This window comes from Oncorhynchus gorbuscha, linkage group LG18 (genome assembly GCF_021184085.1).
Source record: "Oncorhynchus gorbuscha isolate QuinsamMale2020 ecotype Even-year linkage group LG18, OgorEven_v1.0, whole genome shotgun sequence".
NCBI classification, from domain to species: Eukaryota; Metazoa; Chordata; class Actinopteri; order Salmoniformes; family Salmonidae; genus Oncorhynchus; species Oncorhynchus gorbuscha.
Window position 1 is genome coordinate 59,467,722 of NC_060190.1, and position 13,024 is coordinate 59,480,745.

The 13,024-nt window shown below is 45.1% G+C and overlaps 1 protein-coding gene across 3 annotated transcripts in view; it reads right to left on the reverse strand.

Moving 5' to 3' along the window:
- Positions 1 to 805: 805 nt before the first annotated feature.
- LOC124003628 (cadherin-4-like) overlaps positions 806 to 13,024 on the reverse strand; it is a 330,661-nt gene continuing 318,442 nt past the window's right edge. For 2 of the 3 annotated variants that reach the window (XM_046312049.1, XM_046312047.1), the window contains exons 10-17: positions 10,727 to 10,912; positions 10,314 to 10,567; positions 6,622 to 6,773; positions 4,814 to 5,050; positions 2,521 to 2,754; positions 2,069 to 2,208; positions 1,698 to 1,862; positions 806 to 1,014 (exon numbers count right to left, since the gene is read on the reverse strand). In XM_046312049.1, the coding sequence (XP_046168005.1) occupies positions 808 to 1,014; positions 1,698 to 1,862; positions 2,069 to 2,208; positions 2,521 to 2,754; positions 4,814 to 5,050; positions 6,622 to 6,773; positions 10,314 to 10,567; positions 10,727 to 10,912 (1,575 nt within the window). In that variant the 3' untranslated portion in view covers positions 806 to 807. The remainder of the gene's footprint in view (positions 1,015 to 1,697; positions 1,863 to 2,068; positions 2,209 to 2,520; positions 2,755 to 4,813; positions 5,051 to 6,621; positions 6,774 to 10,313; positions 10,568 to 10,726; positions 10,913 to 13,024) is intronic. The other variant, XM_046312048.1, reaches the window with a different exon arrangement.

The following is a 13,024-nucleotide window of genomic DNA, read 5'->3' on the forward strand; positions in this document are numbered from 1 at the left end:
TAAAAACAGACACACATACACACATCCAATGTCAGTGTTGTGTTGACCGGATGATGGTTGGGTAAGTCTTCGATCAGCCCAGTGATGTATCAGGTATCACTGACAGAGGGTTGCTTTAGTAGTACTTCTCCAAAAGGAGTATAACTGATCTTAACCTACAGCCAGCCCTATTTGTGTGGTTCTCTCGTCTGTGTTGCTGCTGGGTACAGCAGTTCTTGTGACATCAGAGAGCAGAGGAGAGGGACTCATATGAAGGTTGGGGGGGGGGGGGGGGGGTTACAAGGGACTGTGCCGTTCGAAACTTCTCCAATGGCAACCAACCCTGAGATAGCAGGAGTCCGATACAAAACACACCACAAAAGGCACTTTATAAAATGACAGTGCTTCTGTTCTAAGGAAATTCAAGTTGAGAGAGAGAAAGAGTGTCTTTCTGTACATTGTGTTCAGCGTTAAACCAAAAGGAGATGAGTTTATCATGTTCCTTTTCATCATCCAAGCCAAACGAGCGTCAGCACTCCAGTCTCTCAGAAGTGTCTCGCATCCCCAGATAGCTCGACGTCCAGTAGACTGAGAAACAAAACACACTAAAAACTTGCCACTAAAAAAAGCCAGAATAGAGTAGCAGCAGAACCTGGTGAGGTCACAGGCCGTCTTCTAGAACACTCTCTTAGGTTCCGTCCTCTCCTCACTGGTCTACTATGGGAGTATCTCATGTGGTACTGCTTGGGCCCTGCCTGTGGTTTCGAGGAGCATCTGAACCCAATCCCTCCCCCCGGACCCACTCCGTACCCCACCCACACCCCTCTCTCAGTCATCCTCTCCCCCGCCGTAGAGGTCTGCCAGCTTCTTGAAGCGGGGGCCCCAGTCGTTGAGGTAGTCGTAGTCCTGGTCTCCTGAGCTAGAGGAGTTGAGGGAGCTGACAGAGCCGGCCGTGGAGCCACTGCCCTCATAGTCAAACACCAGCAGGGAGTCATAGGGCGGGGCCGTGGGGTCGTTGTCCGCCGCCCTCAGACCCTGAGAGAGAGAGAGAGAGAGAGACAGAGAGGCTTAGTTAACACTGAGGAGAGAAAGGCAATAGTGATTATACTGATGGCATGCTTGTTGCTAAGTTTGGTATGAACTGTGGTGCTACTGTGATTGTTATGAACTGTGGTGCTACTGTGAATGTTATGAACTGTGGTTGTTATGAACTGTGGTGCTACTGTGATTGTTATGAACTGTGGTGCTACTGTGATTGTTATGAACTGTGGTGCTACTGTGAATGTTATGAACTGTGGTTGTTATGAACTGTGGTGCTACTGTGATTGTTATGAACTGTGGTGTTACTGTGAATGTTATGAACTGTGGTTGTTATGAACTGTGGTGCTACTGTGATTGTTATGAACTGTGGTGCTACTGTGATTGTTATGAACTGTGGTGCTACTGTGATTGTTATGAACTGTGGTGTTACTGTGAATGTTATGAACTGTGGTTGTTATGAACTGTGGTGCTACTGTGATTGTTATGAACTGTGGTGCTACTGTGATTGTTATGAACTGTGGTGTTACTGTGAATGTTATGAACTGTGGTTGTTATGAACTGTGCTGTTATGAACTATGCTGTTACTGTGATTGCTCCTTGGTATAGAAACTCAAACATTAGAACACTTAAATAGTCTTTTGAGATAAATTACTTCTGATGTCTAATAGTTAACATACGTCGTTTATGAAGTCTCCGATGTCTCCAGGGTGGGGCAGGCTGGGTCTGACGGGGTACTGGGACTCAGCGATGATGGGCCTCTCGTCCACCCTGCGCACCCCCACTGGTTTACTGATTATGTGCTCCACAGACTCAGGCTGCTGCAGCTGGCTCAGGTCATAGTCCTGCAACACAGAGCAAGGAAGGAGACTCAGTGGGACTGTAAGAATGACTGAGGAAGTGTCTGAGTGCAATCACAGTTATTAAATATGCCATCTTCATCATCATCATCATCATCGTTGTCATCGTCATCATCATCACCGCCATCATCTCTATGGCTTCGTTGTTAGATGAAGCCTTGCTCTGCATGTGTAATGAGTATAACACTGACCTGGTCCTCCTCTCCTCCTCCCTCCTCGTCGTACTTCAGAATGTTGTCTCTGACGTCGTCCTCTGGGTCGATCAGCAGGGGCTTGGCCTGACGCTCCTTCTCCCTGCGCTTCATCCACATCACAAACACTAGCACCAGGACTGCAACATATAACACACACCACAATACAACACAGACAGAGGAGTGAACAGGGATATATCAGAGGTGGTGTGTGTAATGTACAGGATGTACATGTAATGTACATGATATACAGTACCTAGTAGTATGATTATACAGACAATGACACCTACAACACAGGTGTGTGTGTGTGTGTGTGTGTGTGTGTGTGTGTGTGTGTGTGTGTGTGTGTGTGTGTGTGTGTGTGTGTGTGTGTGTGTGTGTGTGTGTGTGTGTGTGTGTGTGTGTGTGTGTGTGTGTGTGTGTGTGTGTTTACAAGTGTGTATCATACTCACTAAGCAGTATGATGATGCAGATGAGTATGGCTATGATGGCTCCGGTCCCCAGTCCGGCAGCAGCCACAGCTCCGGTGGTAGTACAGTCTCCGTTGTCATCACACGGACACACCTTGACCTTTATTATGGACCTGTTAGAGAGGGGCGGGTTACCGGAGTCCGACACGATGATGGGAACATCATACACCTCTGCATCCAGGTAGGGAATCCTCAGTCTCAACTGGGCATAGTCACCTGCACATAGTCACACAGACACAATGTCCAGTCACTGCTAGAAGCATATAGCAGTGGTGTAGAAATAAACAGTTGACCACTCCAGAGTTTTACTGTAGTCATCTGTGGCCATGTGAGCAGTACTGGCAGAGATACAGTACATGCAAATACATACAGAATAATACACAAGTAGTCACTGTAGCGAAATAAACACACAGGCAGGCACACATATGCAGCACAATATCTCCAATCATATTTCCAACTAAAACAACAGTATATTTCCAACGAAATACTTCCAACTAAAACAACAGTATCGGACTGCCAACAGAAAGGGGGTTATACATCAACATGCACAGATGACATCTTGTCTATCAGGGCAGGGAGATGAATGGATGTGATCTGTCACACAGCACACAAGTCATACGTCAACATGAGACAGAGCCATTTACTCTCTAGGAGAATGGTGACATATAAGAGCTCCTTTATACCACAGGGCATCAGCCTGAGACCACACCATGTCATCTGTCACACAGAAGCAAACACACAGGGAGCCAGCATCCACACACACACAAGATTTAGACAATATAAATCAACAGCATTTACATTTGAACATTTCAGTCATTTAGCAGATGCTCTTTTCGAGTGACTTACAGTTAGTGCATTCATCTTAAGATAGATAGGTGGGACAACCACATATGATGAGGCTCCCGAGTGGCACAGCGGTCTAAGGCACTGCATCTCAGCGCTAGAGGCATCACTACAGACACCCTGGTTCGAGTTCAGGCTGTATCACAACATGCCTTGATTGGGAGTCCCAAAGGGCGGCGCACAATTAGCCCAGCGTCGTCCGGGTTTGGCCGTCATTGTAAACAAGAATTTGTTCTTAACTGACTTGCCTAGTTAAATAAAGGTAAGAATAATTGACACTACCGTTCAAAGTTTGGGGTCACTTTTGAAAGAAAAACTACATTTTTTGTCCATTAAAATAACATCAAATTGATCAGAAATACAGTGCAGATATTGTTAATGTTGTGACTGACTATTGTAGCTGGAAAGGGATGATTTTTTATGGAATATCTACATAGTCGTACAGAGGCCCATTATCAGCAACCATCACTCCTGTGTACCAATGGCATGTTGTGTTAGCTAATCCAAGTTTATCATTTAAAAAAGCAAATTGATCATTAGAAAACCCTTTTGTAATTATGTTAGCACAGATGAAAACTGTCATTCTGATTAAAGAAGCAATAAAACTGGACTTCTTTAGACTAGTTGAGTATCTGGTGCATCAGCATTTGTGGGTTTGATTACAGGCTCAAAATGGCCAGAAACAGAACTTTCTTCTGAAACTCATCAGTCTTTTCTTGTTCTGAGAAATTAAGACTGGCAGCTTCATTAAATAGTACCTGCAAAACACCAGTCTCAACGTCAACAGTGAAGAGGCGACTTCGGGATGCTGGCCTTCTTGGCAGAATTGCAAAGAAAAAGCCATATCTCAGACTGGGCAATAAAAATAAAAGATTAAGATGGGAACACAGACACTGGACAGAGGAACTGTGCCTAGAAGGCCAGCATCCCGAAGTCGCCTCTTCACTGTTGACGTTGAGACTGGTGTTTTGGGGGTACTATTTAATGAAGCTGCCAGTTGAGCACTTGTGAGGCGTCTGTTTCTCAAACTAGACACTCTAGTGTATTTGTCCTCTTGCTCAGGGGCCTCCCACTCCTCTTTCTATTCTGGTTAGAGTCAGTTTGCGCTGTTCTGTGAAGGGAGTAGTACACAGCGTTGTACGAGATCTTCAGTTTCTTGGCAATTTCTCGCATGGAATAGCCTTCATTTCTCAGGACAAGAATAGACTGACGAGTTTCAGAAGAAAGATCTTTGTTTCTGGCCATTTTGAGCCTGTAATCGAACCCACAAGTGCTCAAGCTCCAGATGCTAGTTTAAAGAAGCCCCGTTTTATTGCTTCTTTAATCCGTACAACAGTTTTCAGCTGTGCTAATATAATTGCAAGTAGAGAAGTTGGACTACAGAATTTGAACAATGACACACTACACCTCTAGCGGAGATCCCATGTCTTACCACTGATCCGGGAGATGGTCCAGTTGCGTCGGATGCTGGGGGGGTAGGAGGGCAGCTCAAACACAAAGGGCCCCACATGGGGGTCAGCGTCGGCATCGGAGGCTGTGATGTTGACCTTGGAGCGGGGATTGGCGCGTTCACACAACTGGGCCTCCTTGGGCATCATCACCGGAGCATTGTCATTCACATCTATCAGATGGATCTGCAGAGTACCTGTTCCACTGGCCGGGGGAGAACCTGACGGGGGGTGCGAGGGGAGAGAGAGAGGGGGGAGAGATGGGAGGAGATAAGGAAGAAGGGGAGAAAGGAAGAGAGAGACAAATTCAATCAATTTGAGGACGACAGAAACTTCATGCATATACACAGCACAGCTTCAGGAAGTTGGGGTGTCCACCCCAAAACATCTTCCCGCTGCCATATAATATACCGTGTCTAAAGATCACTTGAGGTCAATTGAATTTCATTTGGAGGGGAGAAATAGAATGAAAATAGAAGAGAGCAAAGGGACAGAGGGAGGGGAGATGAGGAAGAAACAGAGAAAGAGAAAAACGAGGGAGCTGAGAGAATATTGAGAGAGGGTTTGAGAGTGATGGAAGAATACAGCATGCATTTGTTCTAAAAGCTCCCAGTGATGACAGCCATAATAAATGAAACCGCACATAAATATTTCACTCTGCGTCAGTCGGGAGCTCAGCACTCTCAGAGGACACATGAAACGACTCTACTGGAAAGCACCACATATCTCCCTTACACAGGGTCTGTTGTTAAAATGCACTGAGGCGAAACACACCCTAACCTACAATATATTATGACAACAAACACACCATAATCTACAATATACCGTGACAACAAACACACTCTAACCTACAGTCTATGAGAAAAGACTACTATAACTTTGTATAGCCAACTGATTATCATGGAGTATTTAAGCAATAAGGCCCGCGTTGTGTCGTGCCCAAGAAGAGCCCTTAGCCGCAGTATATTGACCATATATCACAAACCCCTGAAGTGCCGTATTGCTATTATAAACTGTTTACCAACGTAATTAGAGCAGTAAAATAAATGAGGTATACAGTCTGATATACCATGGCTGTCAATCAGCATTCAGGGCTCGAACCACCCAGTTTATAATTTCTGCTAAGTAACTGATGCTGCTCTGTCTGCATGAATGGAGTTCACCCAAGCTCATCACACTGAGGAGATCCATCTCTGTTTTCTATTACAAAGTAAAGCAGTGCATGAGCTACAGATACTTTATGTAAAGGTCTATTGCCTCAGCACAGTAGAGTACACCATTGACTGCTTGTCTGTTGTGATTGGTTCAGTGCTTTGTTGAGCTCCTTCCTTAGTGGAGCAGAATGAATAAAAGCAAAATTAAATTAAAGTAGAATATATCCCCATGTAGACTGGTGTCTGGAATCAATAGGCAATCAACAGCTTGTTTGCCTAAATTCTGTGCACTCGAGGGCAGCACAACTCATTCCCTCAAACCAATCTTTAATATCTCTGTGGTACAACACCACCTGTGCCCTCTCTCTCAAACACAGAGAGTAAGCACCTCTATTTGTAATGGGGCGATTGGTTTTAGAGTACTTCACCGATCACTACAGCAGCTTCGACAGCACTCACCTGTGGCACATTTAGACAGATATTTCACTCGTCTCCACAGTACACAAGGGATGCATTTAGCAGGCAACATACACACTGATGTGGTACGCATGCACACGTACACACAGGAGGACAGACAGACACACACACACACACACACCACACACACAGAATTACCACATGCACACACACTCACTTACCAGACTTACCATTGTCGGCAGCCAGGAAGGTGGCCTCGTAGATGTTGTTCCTGACGTACATAGACTCCCTGTCCAGCACAGCCATGGTGGTGATCTGACCATTGGTCCTGTTGATCCTCAGCCAGTTAGCGGGGTCAGACAGCTTGGAGTACCTGCAGACACAGTAAAAACTATTACAACATATATAATCCCATAGTGATAATGCCTTAATATATACTTCAGTACAAATAGAAGTAGAATTGGCAAATACCCTGTATCTAATCTGAACTTTTCCTGTAGTCCACAATCAGCTCCTTTGTCTTGCTCACATTGAGGGAGAGGTTGTTGTCCTGGCACCACACTGCCAGTTCTCTGACCTCCTCTCTATAGGCCATCTCATCCTTGTCGGGGATCAGACCTACCACTGTTGTGTTGTCAGCAAACTTAATGATGATGTTGAGTCGTGTTTGGCCACGCAGTCGTGGGTGAACAGGGACTACAGGAGGGGACTAAGTACACACCCCTGAGGAGCCCCAGTGATATGGATCAGCGTGGCAGACGTGTTGTTGCCTACTCTTACCACCTGGTGGCGGCCCGTCAGGAAGTCCAGGATCCAGTTGCAGAGGGAGGTGTTAAGTCCCAGAGTCCTTCGCTTAGTGATGAACTTCGTGGGCACTATGGTGTTGAACACTGAGCTGTAGTCGATGAACAGCATTCTCACATAGGTGTTCCTTTGTCCATGTGAGAAAGGGAGGTGTGGAGTGCGATTGAGATTGCGTCATCAGGAAGCAGTATGGTATTCTTGCAGCTTGGTTGACAGCTAACAACAAATTAAGAGCAATTTACACAAACTAATGAGTATGTAAGTAGAGGTACAGGAGCTTACTTTCATGCAGGTAATACTGCCATATTAATTCAAAAGTACAGGTCTATATTTGTCTCCATAAATCTATGTAAATCAATGTGATTACTCCATTAAAAGGCGTTTGTCACAGTGTGGAGAGATGGAAAGATACATTACATGACAAAAAGTATGTGGACAGCCGCTCGACGGACAGCTCATTCCATTAGCATGGGTATTAAATGGAGTTGGTCTCCCCTTTGCTGCTATACGAGCCTTTCCACTAGATGTTGAAACATTGCTGCGGGGACTTGCTTCCATTCAGTCACAAGACCATTACTGAGGATGGGCACTGATGTTGGGTGATTAGGCCTGGTTCGCAGTCGGTGTTCCAATTCATCCCAAAGGTGTTCGATGGGGTTGAGGTCAGAGCTGTGTGCAGGCCAGTCAAGTTCTTCCACACCGATCTCGACAAACCATTTCTGTATGGACCTAGCTTTGTGATTGGGGGAATTGTCATGCTGAAACATGAAATGGCCTTCCTCAAACTATTGGCACGAAGTTGGACGCACAATCGTCTGGAATGTCATTGAATGCTGTAGCGTTAAGATTTCCTTTCACTGGAAATAAGGGGCCTAGCCCGAACCATGAACTATAGCCCTAGACCATTATTACTCATCCACCAAACTTTACAGTTGTCACTATGCATTCGGGCAGGTAGCGTTCTCCTGGCATTAGCCAAACCCAGATTCGTCCGTCTGACTGCCAGATGGTGAAGCGTGATTCATCAGTACAGATAACGTGTTTCCACTGCTCCAGATTCCAATGGTGGCAAGCTTTAAACCATTCCAGCCGATGCTTGGCACTGCCCATGGTGATCTTAGGCTTGTGTGCGGCTGCTCAACCATGGAAACCCATTTCATGAAGCTCCCGACTAACAGTTTTTGTGTTGACATTTCTTCCAGAGGCAGTTTGGAACTCGGTAGTAAGTGTTGCAACCAAGGACAGACGATTTTTACACTTCAGCACTTGGGGGTCCCGTTCTATGAGCTTCTGTGGCCTCTCACTTCACAATAACAGCACTTACAGTTGACCGGGGCAGCTCTAGCAGGGCAGGAATTTGGTGGCATCCTACAGTATGACAGTGCCACGTTGAAAGTCAGTAAGGCCATTCTACTGCCATTGTTTGTCTATGGAGATTGCATGGCTGTGTGCAACATTTTATACACCTGACAGCAACGGGTGTGGCTGAAATAGCAGAATCCACTAATTTGATGGAGTGTCCACATACTTTGTGTATATATAGTGCAAATATAGAGACAGAGGTATAGAGGTATAGAGAGATCAGATGCCTGGTGGGAAGTTTGATGATGCTGCTGATGATTATGATGAGTCTAATTAGAGAACACGCTGGAGGATGACACAGGTTAGCGAGTGCCAATGAGATGTCTGGGAGATTATGGCAGCTAGGCAACTAAATCTATCTCCCGCTAATGAAACACACTCTGCCACATTTAGACTCCTGCAACCATGGAAATCCTGCACTCCAAGGGATGGAGGGAGGTAAAGACAGATACATACATACCAATTACATACCAATTTTTCAATTTGGTGTTCCTTCACTAGGATATCAACAACAGAATAGACGGCAAAATAACATGAACTTGAGAGTTAGAGAGAGTCATGACAACAGACTTGGATGTCAGTTTGGATTTGGTGTCCCTTGACAGGTGAAACAGAGGTCCCTAGTTGGCATGAGAGGCCCTGTCATCTCTTCCCATGCCACGGTGGCACCCCAGGGGCACTCAAGCCTCTCTCTGACACCCAGCACCCAGCTGGCAGAGGCTGGCACAGGGAGAAGGACACACAGCTGGCGAGGAAGATCTATGATCCATCTATGCATGCCACTACTTCCCTCTAGTCTGAAAGTGAAATCAGCTGGCAAATCAGACCCTGTCCAACTCTTTCTTCTCCTCTCTACTCTCCTCTTCCTTCACGTCTAGATGAGTGAGAACGAAGGGAGGAGGAGTCATGGGGCAGGAGAAAGGAAGGAGGAGTGTCTTCTGGTGCACACACACTGTAGATCCTCACGTCATCTGTCGGGCAAGGTCACTAAAGTCAATCAACCAGTGGAGATTAGGCTGTCCAAACATGAACTGCCTGTCTGCTCCCACGACATCTCTGGAGAAGACAGGAGCGCTGACCTCTCATCAATAAAGGAGAAAGAAAGAGACTGAGAAAGTGAAAGGATTGAGTTGAGAGAGAGAGAGGGAGGTGAGAGAAAAAGAGGAGTTCTGTGGCTCTAAGAAGACAAAATAACAGTGAAAGAGTAAGTTTGCACGAGAGAGTCCATTTATGAGAAGAACTGGTGTTTTTAGAGTTTATTTGTTTGCCTGCACCGCATCAATTCTCTAACATTTCCAGATTGCCTCTGTACTGGTGTTAGGCTGAATTTAGAGTGGAATTGATTGGTGCTGAATCTGGGGATGGAGTGGCTGGAGTTGCTCAGTGACCTTTGACCCGGTGAGTATGTGGGAGTTCTCTCCAGGGAGACCCACTGGGTCGATTTAGAGACAGCACCATGCCCCAGTGCCAAACCACTCAGGGAGTATGGCCCCGGATGCAAGCAATAGAGGGATCGATGAGGAGAGAGATGGAGAGAAACAGGGGTAGAGAAAGAAAGTGTGGCTGGACACACAGTCCAGCTCATTACGATTGAACCTTTTATCTCTTGTCGCTAGGCAACAGGAATTTATTGGACCTTGGTTTTGTGAGCGGTTCAGTTAGTGAAGGCAGTGTTTCAGCCTCACGAGAGAGCAAATCCAAGCAAAATACTATCAGCATCTATTCTAAAACAGTGAACATTCAGTACCTGACAGTTTGCTGGATGAAGAGGTCAGGGTCTTGGGCAGCAAACACGGTGAGTGTGGTGCCTGCAGGGACACCCTCCTCAAAACGGATGGACTTGGGGTTGGTGGGGAAGACAGGGGATTCGTTGACGTCCTGTACGGAGATGGTGACCCCCGCTGAAGACTGGAGAGAAGACTGGATCCCACTGGCCAGAGGGGCCTTGTTAGAGACTATCACAGTCAGCATGAAGGCCCTGTTCTGTTCATAGTCCACCGGCTGGAGGGAGAGAAGGGTGGGGGAGTAAGATATGTAAGGAGGGAGGTTGAGAACGAGAGAAGGCAAAGTTAAATTAAATAACAACTCAAATGCACCCATATCAATATGGAACCAAAGCACTCGGAGTTGTTTATGTAAAACAGTAAATGAGTCCCCTACCTTGACCACAGTGACCATGCCGTCGTTGTTGACAGGGTTGGTGCGGATGAGGAAGTGACCCTGGGGGTCTCCGCTGGCGATGCGGTACTGGGCAGCCCAGTTAGGGCTGTGGGGCTGATCCCTGTCAATCACTGTCAGGTTGGCCACCACCACATTCACACTGTTCTCTGGGACCTCCCCCGAAAACTACAGACAGAGAGAGGGTGTGAGGGAGGGAGTAAGTGAGATATTTGTATGAATTTGGATAATAGACACACTGTTTTCATTACAGCCATTCTGTTCATTATACTGCTGAATGTCCGTGTGGAAATATTTATTTAAACCAATGGATTTGTTCAATTAAGTGTTTATACATTTACATTTAATTCTGCACATTTACCAATTAAGCAGTTAAATAAGTGATGAAATTAAATAGATTGCATGGACCATCTTTGGGTAACGATCTTCATTATATTCCAATCTAAAACTATTCAGTCTCACTAAATGATAGAGGAAACTCAGCAGAAACAGCATACACAAAAACCTACTGTACAGGAATCTAGCCCAACTAACATCGCAAAGTTACATTCTGCAGCAGTCTCTTTATTAATCAAGAAACACAAACACACAACACATACTGTACACACAGCTGTCATTGTCAGACAATAATCTGTGTTTCCCCTTGTAATGCATTAACTGGTTTATGGTGTGTGACTGCCAGCTGCTGTTCCATCTAATGACTTCATCGTGGCACTGTGGCTGCATCCAACCCCCCCTCTTCCTCCTCCTTGCCCCCTGTCCCCCGCAGCATCACCACGCCGCTAAGCACAGAAAAAATGTAATATGCACATTATCTGTGGTGTGTGGGCTCCTCTATTTCATTTTCATCTCGAGCTTCAACACAGACAGGAAAAACACTTTCCAAGCTTGTCTGACAACATTGGGAGAGAGAAGGGAAGAGCCAGATTGACATGTGGTATTGAAAACCTTATGCAACTGTTCTAACTGGATAATGCGCTCTGGGTAGATGTCCTCACCCTTGAAAGTAACAGGTGGTATGTCTGATATAACAGAACTGATATATATAACAGTATAACAGAACTGATATTACTTGTGAAAACCTGAGGAAAATCAAACCAGGAAGTGGCCTCTATTCCATGTTCCATAGCCTGCCTTCGTTCCATTTAAAGGGATATCAACCAGATTCCTTTCCCTATGGCTTCCCCATGGTGTGAACAGTCTTTAGACATAGTTTCAGGCTTTTATTTAGAAAAATGAGCGAGAAAGATCACATCGCGTCATTGTATGGCTGGGTGCCAGCAGCGTTTTGTATGCGCAACAGCTTGGAGCAGCCATTTTCTCTCTCTCTCCTATTGAAGAAGCTACATTCCCAGTTGATTTATTATCGATTATATATTGTAAAAACAACCTGAGGATAGATTATAAAAAACGTTTGAAATGTTTCTATGAACATTACGGGTACTATTTGGAATTTTCGTCTGCGATTTCATGACCGCTCGAGCCTGTTGATTTCTGAACATAACACGCCAATCAAATGGAAGTATTTGATATAAAATCATCTTTATGGAACAAAAATAACATTTATTGTGTAACTGGGAGTCTCGTGAGTGCAAACATCTGAAGATCATCAAAGGTAAGCGATTTAATTGATTGCTTTTCTGACTTTCGTGACTTTAAAAACTCTAAAAACACTTGGCTGCTAGCTGTTTGTAATAGTTTTCCTACTGAGAGAGATGTGCTTACATAAACGCTTGGTATGCTTTATCCGAAAAGCTTTATTGAAATCTGACACGCCAGGTGGTTTAACAACAAGCTAAGCTATATTTTGCTATATTGTACTTGTGATTTCATGAAAATTAAAAATTGTGATTTAATTTGAATGTGGCACTCTGCAATTCAGCGGTGGTTGACGAAAATGATCCCGCTAACGGGATGGGTGCATCAAGAAGTCTGATAAGCAGCCAGAGACAAACAGATCCAGAAGGGAACCTCCAGTGGTTACTAGTTAGGGAACTGGAGCTCCCAACATGGGCTCATAAAGGCAAGAGGATAAAAGTGCATAGTTAAATCAGAATGCTTTAGTAAACTCCAATTCAGGTTGAATTGGAATGGAATCCATCTAGTTCAAAATTGAATAGACCCCAACCACTGAACTGATTTTAACCACAGAGTTGGACACTGAATTGAGAAGAACTGAATAATATAAGAATTGAGCCTGGAAAAAGAGAGCACTGCTGTTTCAGAGTGTAGTATTGCATTATGTTTCCCCTTTCTCACAAGAGGATCAGCAACTCAACA